Below are 18,968 nucleotides of genomic sequence, written 5' to 3' on the forward strand. Positions count from 1 at the left end.
TACATATCCATCATAACTGAGGATGGATGAAAGTGGTGTGAGTGACGGTGAATTGCCCTCTTCTCTAAGGTAATTGTGTTTGACACCCATCCTTGGTTTTAAAAAACCACTGCTCTAAACCTATTCCTTTTCTATAAAACAGTCTTGCTATTTGCAACTGTCATTAGATTATGCTTTTTTTTTTAAGATTTTTATTTTTAAGTAATCTCTACATCCAACGTGGGGCTCGAACTCACAATCCCAAGCAAGATCAAGAGTCGCGTGCTCTTCTGATTGAGCCAGCCAGGCACCTTGGATTATGCTTTCTTTAAAAAAAGGTTTTTGGGGCGCCTGGGTGGCTCAGTTGGTTAAGCGACTGCCTTCGGCTCAGGTCATGATCCTGGAGTCCCGGGATCGAGTCCCGCATCGGGCTCCCTGCTCAGCAGGGAGTCTGCTTCTCCCTCTGACCCTCCTCCCTCTCATGCTCTCTGTCTCTCATTCTCTCTCTCTCAAATAAATAAATAAAAAAAAAAAAAAAAAAAAAAAAATCTAAAAAAAAAAAAGGTTTTTGGAGGGCGCCTGGTTGGTACAGTCAGTTAAGTGCCTTCGGCTCAGGTTATGGTCCTAGTATCGAGCTCCACACTTGCGTGGGGAGTCTGCTTCTCCCTCTCTCTCTGCACTGCCCCCCCCACCCCTGCTCATGTTCTCTCTCTCTCTTGCTCGCTCTCTCAAATAAATGAATAAAATTTTTTTTTTTTAAGGTTTTTTAGTGGGGAGCATGGCTGGCTCAGTTGGAAGAACATGTGACTCTTGATCTTGAGGTTGTGAGTTTGAGCCCCATGTTGGGTGTAGAGATTACTTAAAAAATTAAAAAAAAAATTTTTTTTTAATTAAAGTTTTTTTAAATTAGTACATAATTCACATGACAAAAATCTCACCCTTATATAACACAATAGTATATTGTGTATTCACAATAGTATATTCCCTGGGCACTGCAGGCTTCGCTTAAAAAGAAAGCCTGTACCCAGGAATAGTGACTCCCATTCCCCTAGCATCCCTAGACCCTGGAGATCAGGAATCTACTTGCCTTATCTGTGAATTTGCCTATTATGGACATTTCATATCAATGGAATCACGTGGTCTTTGTATCTGGCTCCTCTCACTCAGCATAACGTTGTCAAGATTCCTCCGTGTTCTGGCGGGTGTCAGTACTTCATTTTGTGCCCTCGCTTTTCTTTTTTATAAGATTCCAAAGTCCTGTGTTGAAATAGCAGAATTACTTCAACAGTCAAAAAACCCCTCCTCCAACCAGACAATGCTTAGTTCAGAAGAAATTAAAGAAGGACTTAAACGCCAACAAGAAAAGAATGCTGATGCCCTGAGGTAATTATGAATGCCTACTTCTCAAGATAGATAGCGTTATGGGTAGCAGATTTTTAATATCTCTGAGATATAGATGTGCCATATATACCTCGTGAGATTTACACTGTGATTCTGAAAAAATACAGAATGTTAGGAGATCATTATCGTGAAGGTCCCGGATTGTCACTTTCAGCTACAGAAGTGGAATATAGCATCTTAAAACTGTCTTAAAAAAACTGGCTTTTAGGGGCGCCTGGGTGGCACAGTTGGTTAAGCGTCTGCCTTCGGCTCAGGTCATGATCCCAGGGTCCTGGGATCGAGTCCCGCATCGGACTCCCTGCTCAGCGGGGAGTCTGCTTCTCCCTCCCCCTCTGCCCTTAACCCCTGCTCATGTGTGCTGTCTGTCTCTCTCTCTCTTTCTCTGTCTCTCTCAAATGAATAAAATCTTAAAAAAAAAAAAAAAAAACTCGTTTTAGGTTTTCAGAACCCAAGCAATTCAGTGCTTCAGTGATAACACTCAAGCAGGAGCCTTCCTAGCTTGATTTTGTCTTTGCCTTATGAATATGCTTATTATTTTTTTCCTAACATGTCTGTAGAAGTAATGAACTGTTACATTATACCCTACCACTTGTATACCTAAAGTGCCATAGAGGTAGACCACTTCTAACTGATTACTACTCACAGATTTACTTTTGAATATCTGCTTGGAGACAGTTGAGGTGCTCAGTGTACCTGATACCTTTTTTTTTTCTCTCGGCCCTTCATGTTCTTTTCCCCACGGTCTCTCTTCACCCATCTGCTTTCACGCTGGCTTGGTTCTCACCAGGCCTTTTATAGTCTGGTGATGACACATAGAGGGGGGTGAATTTGGCTAGAATTTGAATTTGTTAGATTATTTGGTGTTCATCTTACTACTGTATTAAAACAACACCTCACCTAAAGTGTTTGGTTTTTGTTTTTGTTTGTTTTTTTAAGGAACTATGAAAATTTGGTAAACACTTTATTAGATGGTGTGGAGCAGAGAAATCTGTAAGTGCAATTTTTTTTTTTTAAATTCTCAAAGCTTTTACCTTAAATACTATAGGAGGTTTCTATCCTGAAAGCCATGAATGGCTGTGTCTCAAAAAATTATAGTCTGAGTCACGAATTTAGAAAAAGAATAAGAGGTAAACTTTGGGCCTAATGGTAGGAGTGGTGCTCATCAGTAAGCCTATATTAATTCTTAGGAAACATAATGTTTCAAATACAGTTTTCTTCTAAAAGTGGTTTTATGAGTGATATGTTTTGTGATTTTTTTTTTCCCTTCCCCTTTTCAGGCCTTGGAAATTTGAACATATAGGCATTGGGCTTCTGTCTCTACTTTTGAGAGATGACCGAGTGTTACCTCTTCGTGCCATACGTTTTTTTGTTGAGAATCTCAACCATGATGCAATTGTAGTTCGAAAGGTAGATACTTTATTGTAGCTACAGTCTTGAGTTCGAGAATTTTTACCCACCTGAAGCCTTTAAAGTCTTTGCAGGATACACTTAATAAAGGCCTTGAAGTGTATTGATTTGGAATTTATCACTGTTGGTTCAGAGATAATAATAATTCATCCAGCCAATATATCAGGACATGTTCAGGCACTGTACATTTCAACACTGGGGTTACAGCAGGGAACAAGTTTATAGATTCATGGGAAATCCGGACTTTGAAAAATTAATGACAGGTGTGAAGTGTTGTAGGAAGGGAAAGATCTCTGAGGATACAACTTTTTGGTTTTAGTCACGAAGTGTTAGAGGTGAGTGCGAGATGGGGCTGACCTAGCCTGGTGCATTAGAGAAAGACCTTTAAGATTCTAGGCTGAGATTTGAAGAATGAGCAGATACTGGCTTACCAAAGGAAGGATCGAAGTTTTCTAGGCAGACTAGCTTGGATGAAAGTTAGAACTTGAAGTGACTCGTTCCAAGTCAGATTTAGCACTCCCATATCTGTGCTGCCAGATGTCAACAGGTGAGGCAGTTATCTGCTTTTGAAAGAAGCGGAATCCAGCTGCTGCTTTGTTCAAGGCAGGCAACCAACCATTCAAGAATTTAAAAATGTTGACACGTGTACTTTACCTGTTTCTTTTCTAGATGGCAATCTCAGCTGTGGCTGGTATTCTTAAGCAGCTCAAAAGAACCCACAAAAAGCTGACCATCAACCCCTATGAAATGAGTAAGTACTACTAAATGTAATTAATACGCTTCTCAGTCACACTTGGGAAGTTTCTTTGAAATGTATAAATTAATAGTTCTTGAGCTCAAATATTTTTCTATACAAAGTATAGAGGTATAGAAAGATCTCAGCACACAGTATGAATATTGTAAGGGAAAAACAGTTGACTTAGTGAAAACTAGTGATAAAAAGTATTTATACAACTAGATGGACCCTGGGGCACCTGACTGGCTCAGTAGGAAGAACATGCGACTCTTGGTCTTGGGGTTGTGAGTTAGAACCCCACAATGGGAGTAGAGATTACTAAAAAATATAAATAAAAAAAATAGAAGGACTCTGTTGTCATAATATATGTACCTTTTGCACACTCTCCACAAACATGTCGTCTACTTACTTATCTCACCAACCAAGCAATTATGCTAGTTATTTATCAAAGTGTGTTTCAGAGACTTAAAATTAACATTAATTACCAAAGACCATTATCATTAATACATCAGTATGTTAAGTGTTTCTCTCTGGGTGTAGGTTTAGAGGCAAAGTTAATTTTCTTCTTTATACCTTACTGTATTAACAAATTTTCTGAATAGTAATCTAATTAGAATGGTAATCAGAAAAAATAATGAACTAACTTGATTTTGAGAGGGGTGGGAATGTCATTTTTATTCCTCTGGCTACCACATTTTTAATCTCCAGTAATTTCTGTGATACTCAAACAGCTATCTTCAGTCTGCCCCTAACCCCACGTTTGGAAGGGGAGTATAGCTGTGCAACACCGTCTTTATCTGGGAACACTATAAAATGATGTTAACAAAATGTGGGAAGGACTTTCATTATACTCCCTATACTATGTTGTTTGTTTTTTTAGAGAGGGGTAGGGTAGGGGTAGAGAGAGAATCTTGAGGAGGCTCCAGACCTGGTGCAGAGCTGGATGCAGGGCTCAGTCTCACAACCCTGAGATCATGACCTGAGCCAAATCAAGAGTTGGACACTTAACCAACTGAGCCACCCAGGTGCCCCAATCCTGCTTTATCCTCATGAAACACATGTTTGTAGGTCCCATATTAAATGAATATTTAATGGTTCCAAAAAAAAACATACATATGTAGAGAGAACGTCAAAGTACACATGGTAAAATGTTAAAGTTTGGGGTGTCTGGGTGAAGAATATATGGGAATTCTTTGAGCTCTTTAAGCCTGAAATTAATTAAAATCTAAAGAGTTTTAACAAAATTAATCCTTTAAATTTTGGTGAAAGAAATGAAGTATGGATCATACTTGATTTTTTTTTTTGCCCCAAATAATTATCCCATTAGTGTATAATGCATCATATATATGTGGTCTTGCCTTGAACAAATTTTGATAATCTTGTTATGAAGACAAGGTCACACCAGTACTATTGATTGAAAGTTGAGAGCAATTATTGCATGGATATTTTTAAGTTTGTCATATGTAATTGTCTTTTCCTTAAGGTGGATATTCTAAACCTACCCAAATTCTTGCTGGTGATAGGCCTGATAATCATTGGTTGCATTATGATAGCAAAAGTATACCAAGAACCAAAAAAGAATGGGAGTCAAGCTGCTTTGTGGAAAAAACTCACTGGGGATACTACAGCTGGCCTCAGTAAGTTGCAATTTGCCGTGCACATTCTTATTAAACAGCTTATCTTTGATGTAATTATGTTTTATCATTTTGGATTTGTGGAGAGGTTCAGAGGCACTTGGAGCAGATGTGGGGTACTCTACCACTAAAAACACAGTCTCTCGTTTTTCTCTTCTTCCTTTTTCCTCTTTTTCTTTTGCTCCTGCCAGTGCTATGCCTCAGTCCTGCCTCATTCTTTGTAATTCCACTGAAACTCTCAGACTTCTTATTTCCACCATTATACCTCTAAGGAGTTTATGAATAGCTGCTCTAAATTGTATGCTTACCTATCGGTACTGCATATGCCTAAACCAGCCCAGAGAAATACTTACTTGTCTCTTATTGTTGACTCCAGTGACTTATGTCATTAGGACACAGTGACCTGATAGATTTTTAAGGCCAAGATTGTTAGTGATGTACTCATATCCCCAAACTTAGCATCTGATTAGAGTTCATTAAAAGTGCCTTCTAATGCTTTCTCTCCATAAAGCTCTCTTGTTTTTTTCTATATATATTACAAATATAAACTCTTTGTAGGAATATGGTTGTTTATGCTGGTGTGGAAGAGCAGCCTAAGCTTGGCAGAAGCAGGGAGGATTTGACAGAGGTAAGCATTCCATTTTCACTATGTGTAAACACTTAACCCTGGTTCTCGTGCATTTTACTTTTGGCCTCTGATTTATTTCAAACTGAGTTCATGGGTTTTTTTCCCCAGTTAGTGTATTTCAGGATAGCACTGAGTAAATACTGGTAAATGTGTGAGTCCCTTACTCCACCCCTTTTGTCTCCCCCACCCCCCGAATTCTGTTAGGTCCAGTTGGCACAAGTCTTTGTATTTAAGGTTACTCATGTTACTACCCCACTTTGCCTGGGTACTGCTTTATATAGTTATCTGCATGTTTCTTGTATGCGTTCTATGTGCTAACAAGCTTCTTGAGGGCAGAGATTGGGTTTTGTTTGTTTGCTGCTGCTGTTTGCTTTTAGTTTTTTATTACATATAAATCATGAGTACTCAGTAAATAGATGTTTGTAGATTTAAGTCGAAATTCCTTAGTTTTCAATAAAGTATATTTCTTTACCATTTTGAAAGTTAAGGACTTTTAGTGTCTTTCTCAATTAAGTTAATGACATAGCTTTTTATTTTATTTATTTATGTATTAATTTTTAAGTAAGCTCTGTGTTATACGTGCACCTTGAACTCATGACCCTGAGATCAAAGTCACATGCTCTACTGACCGAGCCAGCCAGGCACCACTAACTCTTATTTTCTAATTCAACGAAGTTTACCTTTTAACTTCTGATGTTTTATAAATACAGAAATAATTTGTTGGGGTTTACAGTTTTGAATATTTTCCTCAATTATACACCAGATGGCACAATGGTACTATCTTCATGTACCATCTTCAAGCAGACCATTTGTGGGTTTTAATTCAGTTTGAGAAATGGAATTCAAACTTGAAGATCTGAAGGAAACCTTTCAACTATTATGGATTTAGCATTTTTAGGAGATATTTTGGTTTTCTAAAGCCTCTATGAGAAGTAAAAACTCTTTAAAACAAAAATAACAGCCTACTATTGATAATCAAAACCTCACAGTTGAATTTTGACATTTCAGAATCACGTTTTTAAATAGATCTTAAACCCTGAATGTTGTGTTTTTTTTTTTTAACTTTATAGGCTGAACAGATTATATTTGATCATTTTTCTGATCCTAAATTTGTTGAACAGTTAATTACTTTTCTATCTTTAGAAGACAGAAAAGGAAAAGATAAGTTTAATCCTCGCCGTTTTTGCCTCTTTAAGGTAAATATGTTATTTAATATCCCGCTTCATAAAGTCAAAGTTTGAGTTTGGTCATCTGTTGTCCTCATCTAAAATGGTTGTGAAAGTGATGCCAATCATACTGATATTAGCTTAAGGTCTAGGGGTTTTTAAGAAAAAGAAGCTTTTTAGTATTTATCTCTAGTATTTATAATTAGCAATATAAGAAAAACCAACAAGACTATGCATTTGAGTTTTTTGAAGTGTGTGAAATTTTAAGGTCAGAGAGATTATTAATTTTGATATCATTCATTATATTTTACTGTGATATGCAAAATAATAGTATTTTTATTTTAACTTACATTGTTAAAGCATTTCTAAGGGGTAGAACTCTTGGGGTTTTGTAAGCACAGTAGTAATATAGTAAATAAACACAAACCTAATTATAATGGAGATGATGATAGTCATTTGAGTACTGAAGAACTTTCTTTTTTTTTAAATATATATATAGGGCATATTCAGAAATTTTGATGATGCATTTCTGCCAGTTCTGAAGCCCCATTTAGAACGTTTGGTTGCAGATTCACATGAAAGCACCCAGCGATGTGTTGCAGAAATTATAGCTGGTTTAATCAGAGGTTCTAAGCATTGGACGTTTGAAAAGGTGATGTATTTGTACAGCACGTTCCCTGTTAAAGCTGTAATACCCATTTATGTAGCAATTCCCAACACAGTAAATATTAGTACTTGAAACATGAAATGTTCAAATTCCATATTGCTTTTGAGTATAGGTCACAGACTAGTGGTGTGTGATCTATGGGCAACATTCAGTATCTTTTAAAATTTGAATTATTTGCCAACATTAGGGGAAGGACCCTAAAAAAAGATTTCATTTTCTCTCTTGATCGGTGGGAAGATCCTGGAACTGGTCCTACATTATTGCCCTGCTTCAGTTGGCTAGTGTGCTGTGCATGGGCTTCTCCCTTCCTGAGTCACTCTCTAGCCTCTCATTAAATCCTTCTCTTTGCCTCCTTGTTCATCTACATGATTCAGTTTGGCCTCATAGACCGTTTGAGTTTGACATCCTTTTTTTTGAGTATCCCTCTTCTTAATTGCAAGATTTAGTTTTAACATCCCTGCCCTAAGGTTAGTTTCTTAGCAAAATGCCCTAGATTGAAAATAACTAGACTGAAAATACCCAGAATACCAAATTACAAGGTCAGCCACCATTTCCTCAAAGAAAAGACACAGACACTGGTTTTGGCAGACTTGTTACACATTCTTTTTGGACTATGAACGCTTTTTTAATATATTAATTAAGTTCTACATATTCAAATCACTTATTAGATAAAAGTATTTGTTGATATGTAATATTGCCTTTTTCTTGCTCACATGACATGAAACAGTTTTGTTTAAACATGTCACACATATCCTTGTCATCCAGTCTCTGTCATTTTTTAGTTACTTCTTTTCCAGAACACCTCTCCTTTCTTTATAAGTTGTTTAAGATACAGCTTTTCTGCTCTCCTCCCTTTCCCTCTCCTCCCCCTCCTCCCCCTCCTCCCCCTCCTCCTCCTCCTCCTCCTCCTCCTCCTCCTCCCCCTTCTCCTCCTCCTCAACGCCTGGTGCTACCACTGGAAATTTTATCCCAAGCCCTCCCTCCTCATCTGTCCTATATAGGTCCTTTTGACTAAAGTGCAGTCCATGGACCTGCAGCATGGGCATCACTTGGGAGCTTGTTAGAAAAATAGGATCTCAGGTCCCACCTTGATCTAATGAATCAGAATCTGCATTTTATCAAGATCTCAAGGAGATTTGTATTCTCAATAGACTATGAGAAGCATCTGTACACATATATTCACAATCTCTGTATAACTGAACACTTTTTAAAGGCTATTTATAGTAATCCAAAACTTGGAATTTGAAGATTATACTCCAGGCTAATACTAAGTTGTATTAAAAAGTCATTGCTTCCTATATTAGGACTTGAATCAAGTGACCTCAATAAGCCTGTGAAACTTACAAAATGATTGAGGTTTTGTTTCACTCCAGTGTACTTTGTTACTCAGAATTTTTAAAAGAAAATTTTTTCAGTAGTACGAGATTTTGTAAGGAATCATATAAGGTGTCTCCTCTTTTCTGAATAGTTTTTTGGGGAAAAAAATTCACTTTTATATGTGGGTATGATGATAATACGGTGAAGTTACTTTCCTAGATTATTTGGGTGTCCCAAGAAATAATTTAAATAAGTATCAGGTCATGTGTTTGTATGTGTGTATTTCCAGGAAAAGACAGTTGAAGAAATATATTCTGAGTATCATTAACTTTTCCCCATATATTTTGTTTTGAGTAGGTGGAGAAGCTTTGGCAGCTTCTTTGCCCACTGCTTAGAACAGCATTGTCCAATATTACGGTAGAAACTTACAACGACTGGGGAACTTGTATAGCAACATCCTGTGTAAGTTCTGCTGCTTTTTTGTGTTTAACTGATCTATTTAAACTGTCCCATACCTTTTCTCAAAATCTGTGAGATCTCATTATACCTCTTGAGTCTTGAAATTTTCCTCATAGTTTTGTCATCTTATATAATTAAAGATGGTTCTGTTTAGCCTTTCAAATAAGCCTTGAGTGGTAACTCTTAAGTGATTATTACATCTTCTCTGTCATGGTAATGTATTCTTAGATTAAATGGCAAATCATATCATATATCTGGAAATGTAACTTACATATAGTAAAAGCCAGATGATACAAGGTAGGTGTTATTTTCCACACTAAATATGTCTATAGCTTGTATGCTTTCATTTAAAGACAGTGCCTTTAGCTAACAACAATTTTCTTACTGTCAGCCTTTCTAACATGAACTATAATACTTGGGTTTGACTAACCTACAAGTTTTACTTTGATTTTCTTCCCTTATATTTATTTATAATACTAAAATAACAGGATCTGATTTATGTACAGAATTATAGGACCCCTGTTTTAATTATTATTTTATATTTTCAACACAGGAAAGCAGAGATCCCCGGAAACTTCATTGGCTTTTTGAGCTGCTGTTAGAATCACCATTGAGTGGTGAAGGAGGATCCTTTGTAGATGCATGGTAAATAAAAAGAATTTAGAAGGTTAACAAAAGATTTTGCAACAAAAGATAACAGCTTTGCTCTTGATGTGTAAATGGAAGTGAACTGTCTACACTCCTGAAGGCCTGATAATGTAACTATTTTCTTCTGAGAGATGAGTGAACCAATTCAGTACAATTTATGATACTAAGTAGAGTTATTTCTCAATTGGGAAGAAGTAAAAATGGAGACAACCTGAGCAATTCGAACATAATTTAGATTCAGCCTTCTCCCTCTCGGAAACGGCTTTTTTTTTTTTTTAAAGATTTTATTTATTTATTTGACAGAGAGAGAGCGAGAGAGGGAACACAAGCAGGGGGAGTGGGAGAGGGAGAAGCAGGCTTCCCGCCGAGCAGGGAGCGGAAACGGGAGCGGAAACGGCTTTTTTATACCAGGACAATACTAACTTCCTCATCACATTGTCTCGTTTTTTTCACTCCTCCTTATTAGGAAAAAACAGTAACCGTTCAAGGAAAAATATTCTTGCTGGGATAAAAGGAGTTGGAAAAAATTAGTAGGCTAGAAAAGGAAATCTAGGTAATCCTATTAACATAAAGAATAAGTTATTGTTATTATTAATTAGTGGGGAAGGTTTTGATGCTTAGAAATCAATGAGTAGGGGCACCTGTGTGGCTCAGCCATTAAGCGTCTGCCTTTGGCTCAGGCCATGATCCCAGAGTCCTGGGATAGAGTCCCGCATCGGGCTCCCTGCTCAGCGGGGAGCCTGCTTCTCCCTCTCCCACTCCCCCTGCTCATGTTCCCTCTCTAGCTGTGTTTCTCTCTCTCAAATAAATAAAACCTTGAAAAAAAAAAAGAAATCAACGAGTATTCTCAAGTCAGTATTTCTCTTGATTGTGTGGGAATAGAGAGAAAATGAGAATACAGCGAAAATGATGCTGTAAAAATAAGATCTTCATAAAGGTGCTGTTTTGAGTTGTTGGTTTTAATATTAGGTGAGAAAATGTAGCAATTTTAAGTAGAATACAGACTCCATTAGTCTATACTGTCATATGTAAAGGCAGGGAAGGGCTCTAACTCTGCTGTGCTTTAATTCTAGTCGACTCTATGTACTGCAAGGTGGCCTTGCCCAGCAAGAGTGGAGAGTACCTGAGCTGTTGCACAGACTACTGAAGTACTTGGAACCCAAACTCACCCAGGTTTACAAAAATGTCAGGGAAAGAATAGGGAGGTAGGTATTCTTTTCCCTGTGGTATGGTATACTTCTTGAGTTCTTTTTTATTAAATTTTAATATGTAATAGTATATACTGGTTATGTTACTGTTGAGTTTCATGGGTTCTCTTCTTCAAATTTTGTTTTATATTGTGTTTGGGACACTAGACAAGAGGCTCTGATGTAAAATAGAACAGCAGTGAGCTCACGAGCCAGAGGTGAACATTTGGCCAGTTCTCAGTGCCTGCGAATTACGGGCACAGTGCAAGAGACTCTCTCCAGGAGTCATCGTTCAGATATTTACTTTGGTTGGGTCATCGCTTTTGAACCTTAGTTTTATTGATAACATGGCATCTCTTCTCACTCTCCATATTTCATTTTACAGTGTGCTGACCTACATATTTATGATCGATGTTTCTTTGCCAAACACTGCACCAACAGCATCCCCACGGATCCCTGAGTTTACTGCTCGAATTCTAGAGAAATTGAAACCCCTCATGGATGTAGATGAAGAAATTCAGAACCATGTTATGGAAGAAAATGGAATTGTTGAAGAAGATGAACGAACTCAGGGCATTAAACTCTTAAAAACTAGTGAGTGGCTAAAATTAATAGAAACTTGCTTAGAAACAGACATTTATTACCAGGGGAAAAACAAAACAAAATAGACATTTATTTAGATTATCCTTTGGGGTGTTTTTTTTTGTGGTAACACGAACATAATACAAAGTTTACAGTTGGGCAGCATTAAATACATTCACATTGTTGTACAGCCATCGCCGTGGTCCATCGCCAGCACTCTTCATCTTGCAACACTGAAGCTCTGTCCCCATTAATCTGTTACCAGCCTGTCCCACCCACCCCCCACCCCCCCGCCCCGGCAGCCACCATTCTACTATGTCTCTGAATTTGCCAATTCTAGGTACTTCATATAAGTGGAATCGTACAGTAATTGTCCTTTTATGTCGGGCTTTTTAACTTTACATAGTGTTTTCATTATTTATCCATTTATCTGTTAATGGACATTTAGGTCATTTGTGCCTCTTGGCTACTGTGAATAGTGCTGCTGTGAGCAGTGATGTAGACGTTACCTGTTTTGAGTCCCTGTTTTCAATTCTTTGGGCTATTGGAAGTAGAATTGCTGGACCATATGGTAATTCTCTGTTTAACTTTTTTAAGAGCCACCAAGCTATTTTCCCCAGTAGCTGCACCATTTTACTTTCCAACCAGCAGTACAAGAGGGTTGCAATTTTTTCATACTCATGCCAATACTTGTTTTCTGTTTTTACGACTTAAACAACTATCCAAATGAGTGTGAAGAAGATACCCATGGTTTTGATTTGCATTTCCCTAAATGATTAGTGGTTAAACATCTTTTCATTTGCTTATTTGCCTTTTTTTTTTTTTTCTTTTTAATCTCTGGAGAATTGTCTCTTGACGTCCCTTGCCAGTTTTTGAATTAGGTGGTTAGTGTTGTTGTTAAGTTATAGTTCTTTATATATTAATGATATCAGCCCCTTATCTGATAAATGATTTGCAAATATTTTCTTGTTCGGTGGGTTGTCTTTTCACTGTCTTGATAGTATCCTTTGATGCACAAAAGTTTTTAATTTTGATGAAGTTGAATTTATTTTTTCTTTTGTGGCCTTTGCTTTTGGTGTCATATCCAAGAAATCATTGCCAAATCCAGTGTCACGAAGTTTTTCCCTTAAGTTTTTGTCTAAGAGTTTTGTAACTTTTAGTTCTTAAGTTTAGATCTTTAATTCACTCTGAGTTAATTTTTATATATAATGTAAGTTAAGGGTCAGCTTTGTTTTTTTGCTCAAGCATGTCCAGTTTCCCAGCACCATTTGTTGAAAAGACTGTTACTTCTATATTGAATAGTCTTGGCACTCTTCTGAAAAGTACTTGGCCATATGTGTGAGGGTTTATTTCTGGACGCTAGTTTATTCCGTTGGTCTGTATGACTGTCCTTATGTCAGTGCCACACTATTTTGATTACTGTAGTTTGTAGTAAGTTTTGAAATCTGGATGTGTGAGTCCCCCAACTTTGTTCTTTTTCAAAATTGTCTTGGTTATTGGGGGTGTCCTGTTGTTTCTGTATTTAAAGTTTTTTCAAGCATTCTAAGTATAAACAACTAACTTAGTTATCATTTTTGCTACATTAGGATTATTGCAGGTTAATTTGTAGTTGGTGTTGGTATTTAGTTAGGCTGTTAATTTGTTGATTCATTTTTTGAGAGTGACTTCAGTACCCTAGTTCTTGACACCCTTTATTGTGGTTCCTGTCATAATGCTGTTTAGTGTCAAATTTATGAAGTAACATAGCTGATCTCTTTCTCAACATTGAAGAGTTAGTTAGCAGAGCTATTGGAGTGGCTCTCTGACATTAGCACTACAATGTTACTCTACTTTGTGCTCTCTGACTCTATAGCAAAGACTGATTCTGCGTGTTTGTTTTCAAATAGTATTGAAATGGCTGATGGCTAGTGCAGGAAGATCCTTCTCTACAGCAGTCACAGAACAACTTCAGCTTCTCCCTTTGTTTTTTAAGGTAAGTTTATGGCTGAAATTCAGAATGCATCCCCCTGGGCGCCTGGGTGGCTCAGTTGGTTAAGCAACTGCCTTCGGCTCAGGTCATGATCCTGGAGTCCCGGCATCGAGTCCCACATTGGGCTCCCTGCTCAGTGGGGAGTCTGCTTCTCCCTCTGACCCTCCCCCCTCTCATGTACACTCATTCTCACTCTCTCAAATAAATAAATAAATAAATCTTAAAAAAAAATAATGTTAAAAAAAGAATGCATCCCCCTGTGTTAACTAACTGGAATTTAACAGTTGGAAACTTGGAAAGAATAAAAGAATGCATCCCCTTCTGATCTTCACCGGGAATTTATATTTATCATCTGATGGTGGATAGTTTTTCAGACTGTGTGGGTGACTTGGTTGGATCGCTAAGAAGTAGAATAGTCACAGGAGAATCATGAGGTAATAGCAGTTTAATATTTGTTGAAATAATCTTTTTAGTATTAGGTAAGACTAGGATCTTGACAGATATATGAAAAGTTTACAGACAGAGCATTGTTTTTTTTTGTTTGTTTTATTTCTTTATTTGATAGAGACAGCGAGAGAGGGAACACAAGCAGGAGTGGGAGAGGGAGAAGCAGGCTTCCCGCTGAGCAGGGAGCCCGATGCGGGGCTCGATCCCAGGACCCTGAGATCATGACCTGAGCCCAAGGCAGTCGCTTAACCAACTGAGCCACCCAGGCGCCCCAGACAGAGCGCTGTTGCACTGATAACCAATTTCCAAGTAATAGTTTAGGAAGATATTGATAGCTAAAAAAAAATAAAGCCATAGTGACATTTTTTTAATATAGCTATTTCTGATTTGTTTTATTCAGTGTATAATAAATCTGAAGATGTATTATATATTGTACTTATACATACAGTATTTGTATTTACTTTATGGTGTTAAATGGGACTGTAATTGCTTTTAACAAATATCCGCAGAAGTAGCTCGTTTCTGGTAATCCTATGAAGACACTGAAGTTTGATTTGAATTGATGAAAGGTATAGCCTGAGGTGGTTCTAATTACTCATCTAGGCAAATGATGAAGCTAATAAAACTAAGATCACAGATCAATATATTGGTTGTCACAGTTTTAGTTTGCAGTCGTGCTGTGGTTCGCAAAACAGTCACATTTGGAAGGCTTGGCGCAAACATCACCACTATTTGTGAATTACTGTTCGGTGCAGTTATCATTTAAGAAGGAGCACCCTTGGTACTGTGTCTCAGCAAATGGTATGCTAAACTTTGGATTTGCCACAGTATACTTTGTCTTCAGGAAATCTCAAAGAGATAACTCTAGGGGGTGCCTGGGTGGCTCAGTGAGTTAAACAGCTGCCTTCGGCTCAGGTCATGATCCCCGGACTCCGAGATCAGTCCCACATCGGGCTCCCTTCTCGGCAGGGAGTCCACTTCTCATCGTGCACGTGCTCTCTCTTCTCCTCAATCTCTTTCAAATAACTAAAACCTTAAAAAATAATAATAATAACTTGTAATTTCCAAAGGATTCACCACTAAAATACTTTCAAGAACGCTGTGCAGTGCCGGATACCCATGGGTACCTCTGGGATCTTTTGGGATATAAGAGCAGACAGTAGTTATTAGTGTATAGAGATCCTTGTTACTTTGAGATCCTTGTTACTTTTAGGTCCTTGGTGGTAGATAGGGTTTGTCGAGTGTGTCTTTAGGGCAGTGGTGCTTCAACTTTTTTCCACTGCCACATACACAGTGGATACAGAACATGATCTCATATGTCCATAAATGGGTAATGTATAGTCAATGTTGGGATAGTTGGCGTTTACCCCCTTCTTTCACTCACACTCACAACTCCGAGATCAAGGGTTGCACATCCTTCTGACTGAGCCAGCCAGGCACCCCTGATTTTTTCTTTTCTTTTCTTTTTTTTTTGAGTGAAATAGAGATTACTTAAAAATAAAATCTTTAAAAAAAAAATCAGAAAGCAGATATATGAGAGTGAGGTTGATAGAAGGATTTTTTCTTTTTTTTTCTTTTATTGTGTTATGTTAATCACCATACATTACATCATTAGTTTTTGATGTAGTGTTCCATGATTCATTGTTTGCGTGTAACACCCAGTGCTCCATTCAATACGTGCCCTCTTTAATACCCATCACCAGGCTAACCCATCCCCCTACCCCCCTCCCCTCTAGAACCCTCAGTTTGTTTCTCAGAGTCCATAGTCTCTCATGGTTCATCTCCCTCTCCGATTCCCCCCCTTCATTTTTCCCTTTAGAAGGATGTTTTGAATCCACATGAAATTTATAAAAACTTAAATCATTAGAAAGCTGTATTATGTGAATTGCTTATGACAGGCCTAACATTTCGCCTGGATCTACATATAGTGAGGCTGAGAATCTGCTTTAGGCCATCATGGTGAATGGGGTGTGGGGTACAAAGACACTATAGCACAGATGAACAGCTGCTTTGCAGGCAGATCAGCTGTGTAGAATGGGGATAAAGAAAGGAGTCTAAAAGCAAGTTGTTGCTTGTTAAACTGTGGGAGGCACTCAGAAATAGTTGGAGATGAGATCAGAAATTCTGTTTTAAGACACACTTGAGGTGCGTTGTAGATTCTAAATGAAGTATTATATATCCTATCCCATAAAAAGCAGGTTTATATCAATTCAAAAAAAACCCACCTTGAAATCTGTATCAAAGTGAAAGTTGCAGTTATTTGCCTTTTCTAGTTGAAGAGTCCCTCACAGAGTTGTTGCAAGGATGAAATGAGATGTCTGTAAAGCAGAGAGCACAGTGTAAAATACTTGTATATATTGCAATTACTGCATATTATTTTTGTTACTAGTCTTTAACTGCATTTTAATTTGGAATAATAAAGAGTTCAGATGCCAGTGATCAGGGAAGAAGAGAGGACGTGTTTTATCCTAAGTTTCAAACTTCCCTGAGTGCTCATCAGAACTCACCACTGTAGAATAATAGTTTGCATATGTCAAACTCAGAGAAAAATTTACAGATGTTTTTATAACTGGTACAAAATTACATGCCATTGATGGTATTTCTTCAGAAAAACTTTTTCTCAATAATTAGAGGAGAGGAAAACCCTGTAAAGTGTTCTTTTGCTAACTAAATTTTTGTACATATTAACACAGGGCAGCATTTTGTACAGGTTAACAAATTTAATGTCGGTTAAATCTTACCTGTGATATACCAAAAATAATAAACTTGTGTGAAGACAAAGCAAAAGAAAGATGAAGATCTCCTTTTTGTATATCACAGTATTAATTAAGGATCTTTAATTGCAAGCACTGAAAACCAAATGTCTGTGACAATGGAAGGAGGAAATTAATTAGATTATTTAGACATATCTAGGCAGTTCACTGCCAGGGGACCTAGGTAACAGAAGCTAATAGCCTCATCAGGTGATGTCTCCTTGCATTTCTCTCTTCAAGATTTCAGAGGTCCAGAAAAAGTCTCACTGTCCAGGCTTGGGTCTCTCACTACACTTTGGCTAGGCAATATGATCCCTCGGTTAACCCACCAAAATGACAGAAAAGGATGATTTCCAAAAGTTAATTAAAATGCCTGTTTTCAGCAGGAGGGATGGATATTGGCAAGGAAATGCACATATTTATGCTACAAACAGACTTTAAAACACCCTTATTACTTTAAGTCTTAAGGAAAACCCAAATCAGTGTATGTCAGTCTGTCCTGTAGTATGGCCAGAAAGCAAAAGATAAGAATCAGCAGTACCTGAAGGAAGCCCCTGAATTTCATCGGCACAGACTTTCTTCCCCAAACTTTTTATTTTGAAATAGTAAGGATTCACAGGAGTTGCAAAGGTACTACAAAGAGGTTTCACGTACCCTTGACTCATTTTTCTCTAGTAGTTATATTTTCGAAACCAGAAAATTAAAATCAGTACAACATGTGTGTAATTCTATGTCATTCTATCACACAAATAGGTGCCTGCAACCACCAACACGATCATCATACAGAAATACTCCCATCATCACAAAAATCACTTTGTGTTACCCCGTGACAGTCACACTTTCCTCCTCTCCCTCATCATCACTATCCTCTGGCAACCACTGATTTGTTCTCTGTCTCTATAATTGTCATTTCAAGAATGTCATATATATGGAGATACGTGACCTTTTGTAATTGTCTTTTTTCACTCATACAGTTCTTTTAAGAATTGTCCAAGTTGTTGTACATGGGACTTTTTTTTATTTTTACCTTCTTTATTTTCAATATCAGAAGGAAGATTACAGCATATATTTTTATGAAAAGGCTAGAATCTACCCCCTTCAGTGCCAGTTGAATATTCCCAAACTTTAAGGTTGTCTGATCTTAGTTTTTCTGTAACTACACATGTGGTAGTTGGAACATAATGACAGTGTACACATGTGTTCTTTTAAAAGTCATATCTGGTGGGCACCTGGGTGGCTCAGTCATTAAGCGTCTGCCTTCGGCTCAGGTCGTGATCCCAGGGTCCTGGGATCGAGCCCCACATAGGGCTCCCTGCTCCGCGGGAGGCCTGCTTCTCCCTCTCTCTGCTGCTCCCCCTGCTTGTGTTCCCTCTCTCGCTGTGTCTCTGTCAAATAAACAAAATCTTTTAAAAAAGAAAAATAAAAGTCATATCTGGGAAGAAAAATAATGCTTTTGGGAAAATACTAAAGTTGAAAATTAAAAAGTTGGAATTGGTAAGATTCAGATAAACTTAACTACAGAGCAGTTGCTGATCAAGTAATACAGATGTTATTCCTTGAGATGAACTAATAATTTCCAAACTTAGAAGCTTTACTCTGTAACAGAAAAAGGTTTTCGTTCCACAAACAATAATGTTGTTAATAGATAAAATCACTGAAAGTAAAATATCTCAGAGATTTTGGGGCACCTGGCTGGCTCAGTCGGAAGAGCATGCAACTCTTGATCTCAGGCTTGTGGGGTGTAGAGATTACTTAACCAAATAAATAAAAACTTAAATATATCTAAGAGATTTTGATCTTACCTGCACATAGAAGTAGTCTAGCCCAAACAAATTGTTATCCTGTGCTAGTAATTAATAATGGTTAATTTGCTGCTTTGGAACATGGTATTCTTTACAGTGAAGTTTATCTATTGGATTTCAGGATTTTGCTGGTTTTAGTAGAACATTTTAACCTCTTCTTAACATGAGAACATTATGCCCTAATTT

The 18,968-nt window shown here is 37.5% G+C and overlaps 1 protein-coding gene across 3 annotated transcripts in view; it reads left to right on the plus strand.

Moving 5' to 3' along the window:
- The window catches only part of PSME4 (proteasome activator subunit 4), a 108,124-nt gene that overhangs the window by 75,382 nt on the left and 13,774 nt on the right, over positions 1–18,968 (plus strand). For all 3 annotated transcript variants that reach the window (XM_078056560.1, XM_078056561.1, XM_078056562.1), the window contains exons 29-41: positions 1,226–1,362; positions 2,317–2,370; positions 2,658–2,787; positions 3,457–3,538; positions 5,007–5,160; positions 5,716–5,785; positions 6,856–6,981; positions 7,451–7,603; positions 9,293–9,397; positions 9,948–10,039; positions 11,116–11,247; positions 11,615–11,823; positions 13,698–13,783. In XM_078056560.1, the coding sequence (XP_077912686.1) occupies positions 1,226–1,362; positions 2,317–2,370; positions 2,658–2,787; positions 3,457–3,538; positions 5,007–5,160; positions 5,716–5,785; positions 6,856–6,981; positions 7,451–7,603; positions 9,293–9,397; positions 9,948–10,039; positions 11,116–11,247; positions 11,615–11,823; positions 13,698–13,783 (1,530 nt within the window). The remainder of the gene's footprint in view (positions 1–1,225; positions 1,363–2,316; positions 2,371–2,657; positions 2,788–3,456; positions 3,539–5,006; positions 5,161–5,715; positions 5,786–6,855; positions 6,982–7,450; positions 7,604–9,292; positions 9,398–9,947; positions 10,040–11,115; positions 11,248–11,614; positions 11,824–13,697; positions 13,784–18,968) is intronic.

Source organism: Halichoerus grypus, chromosome 10, assembly GCF_964656455.1.
Source record: "Halichoerus grypus chromosome 10, mHalGry1.hap1.1, whole genome shotgun sequence".
Taxonomy (NCBI): Eukaryota; Metazoa; Chordata; class Mammalia; order Carnivora; family Phocidae; genus Halichoerus; species Halichoerus grypus.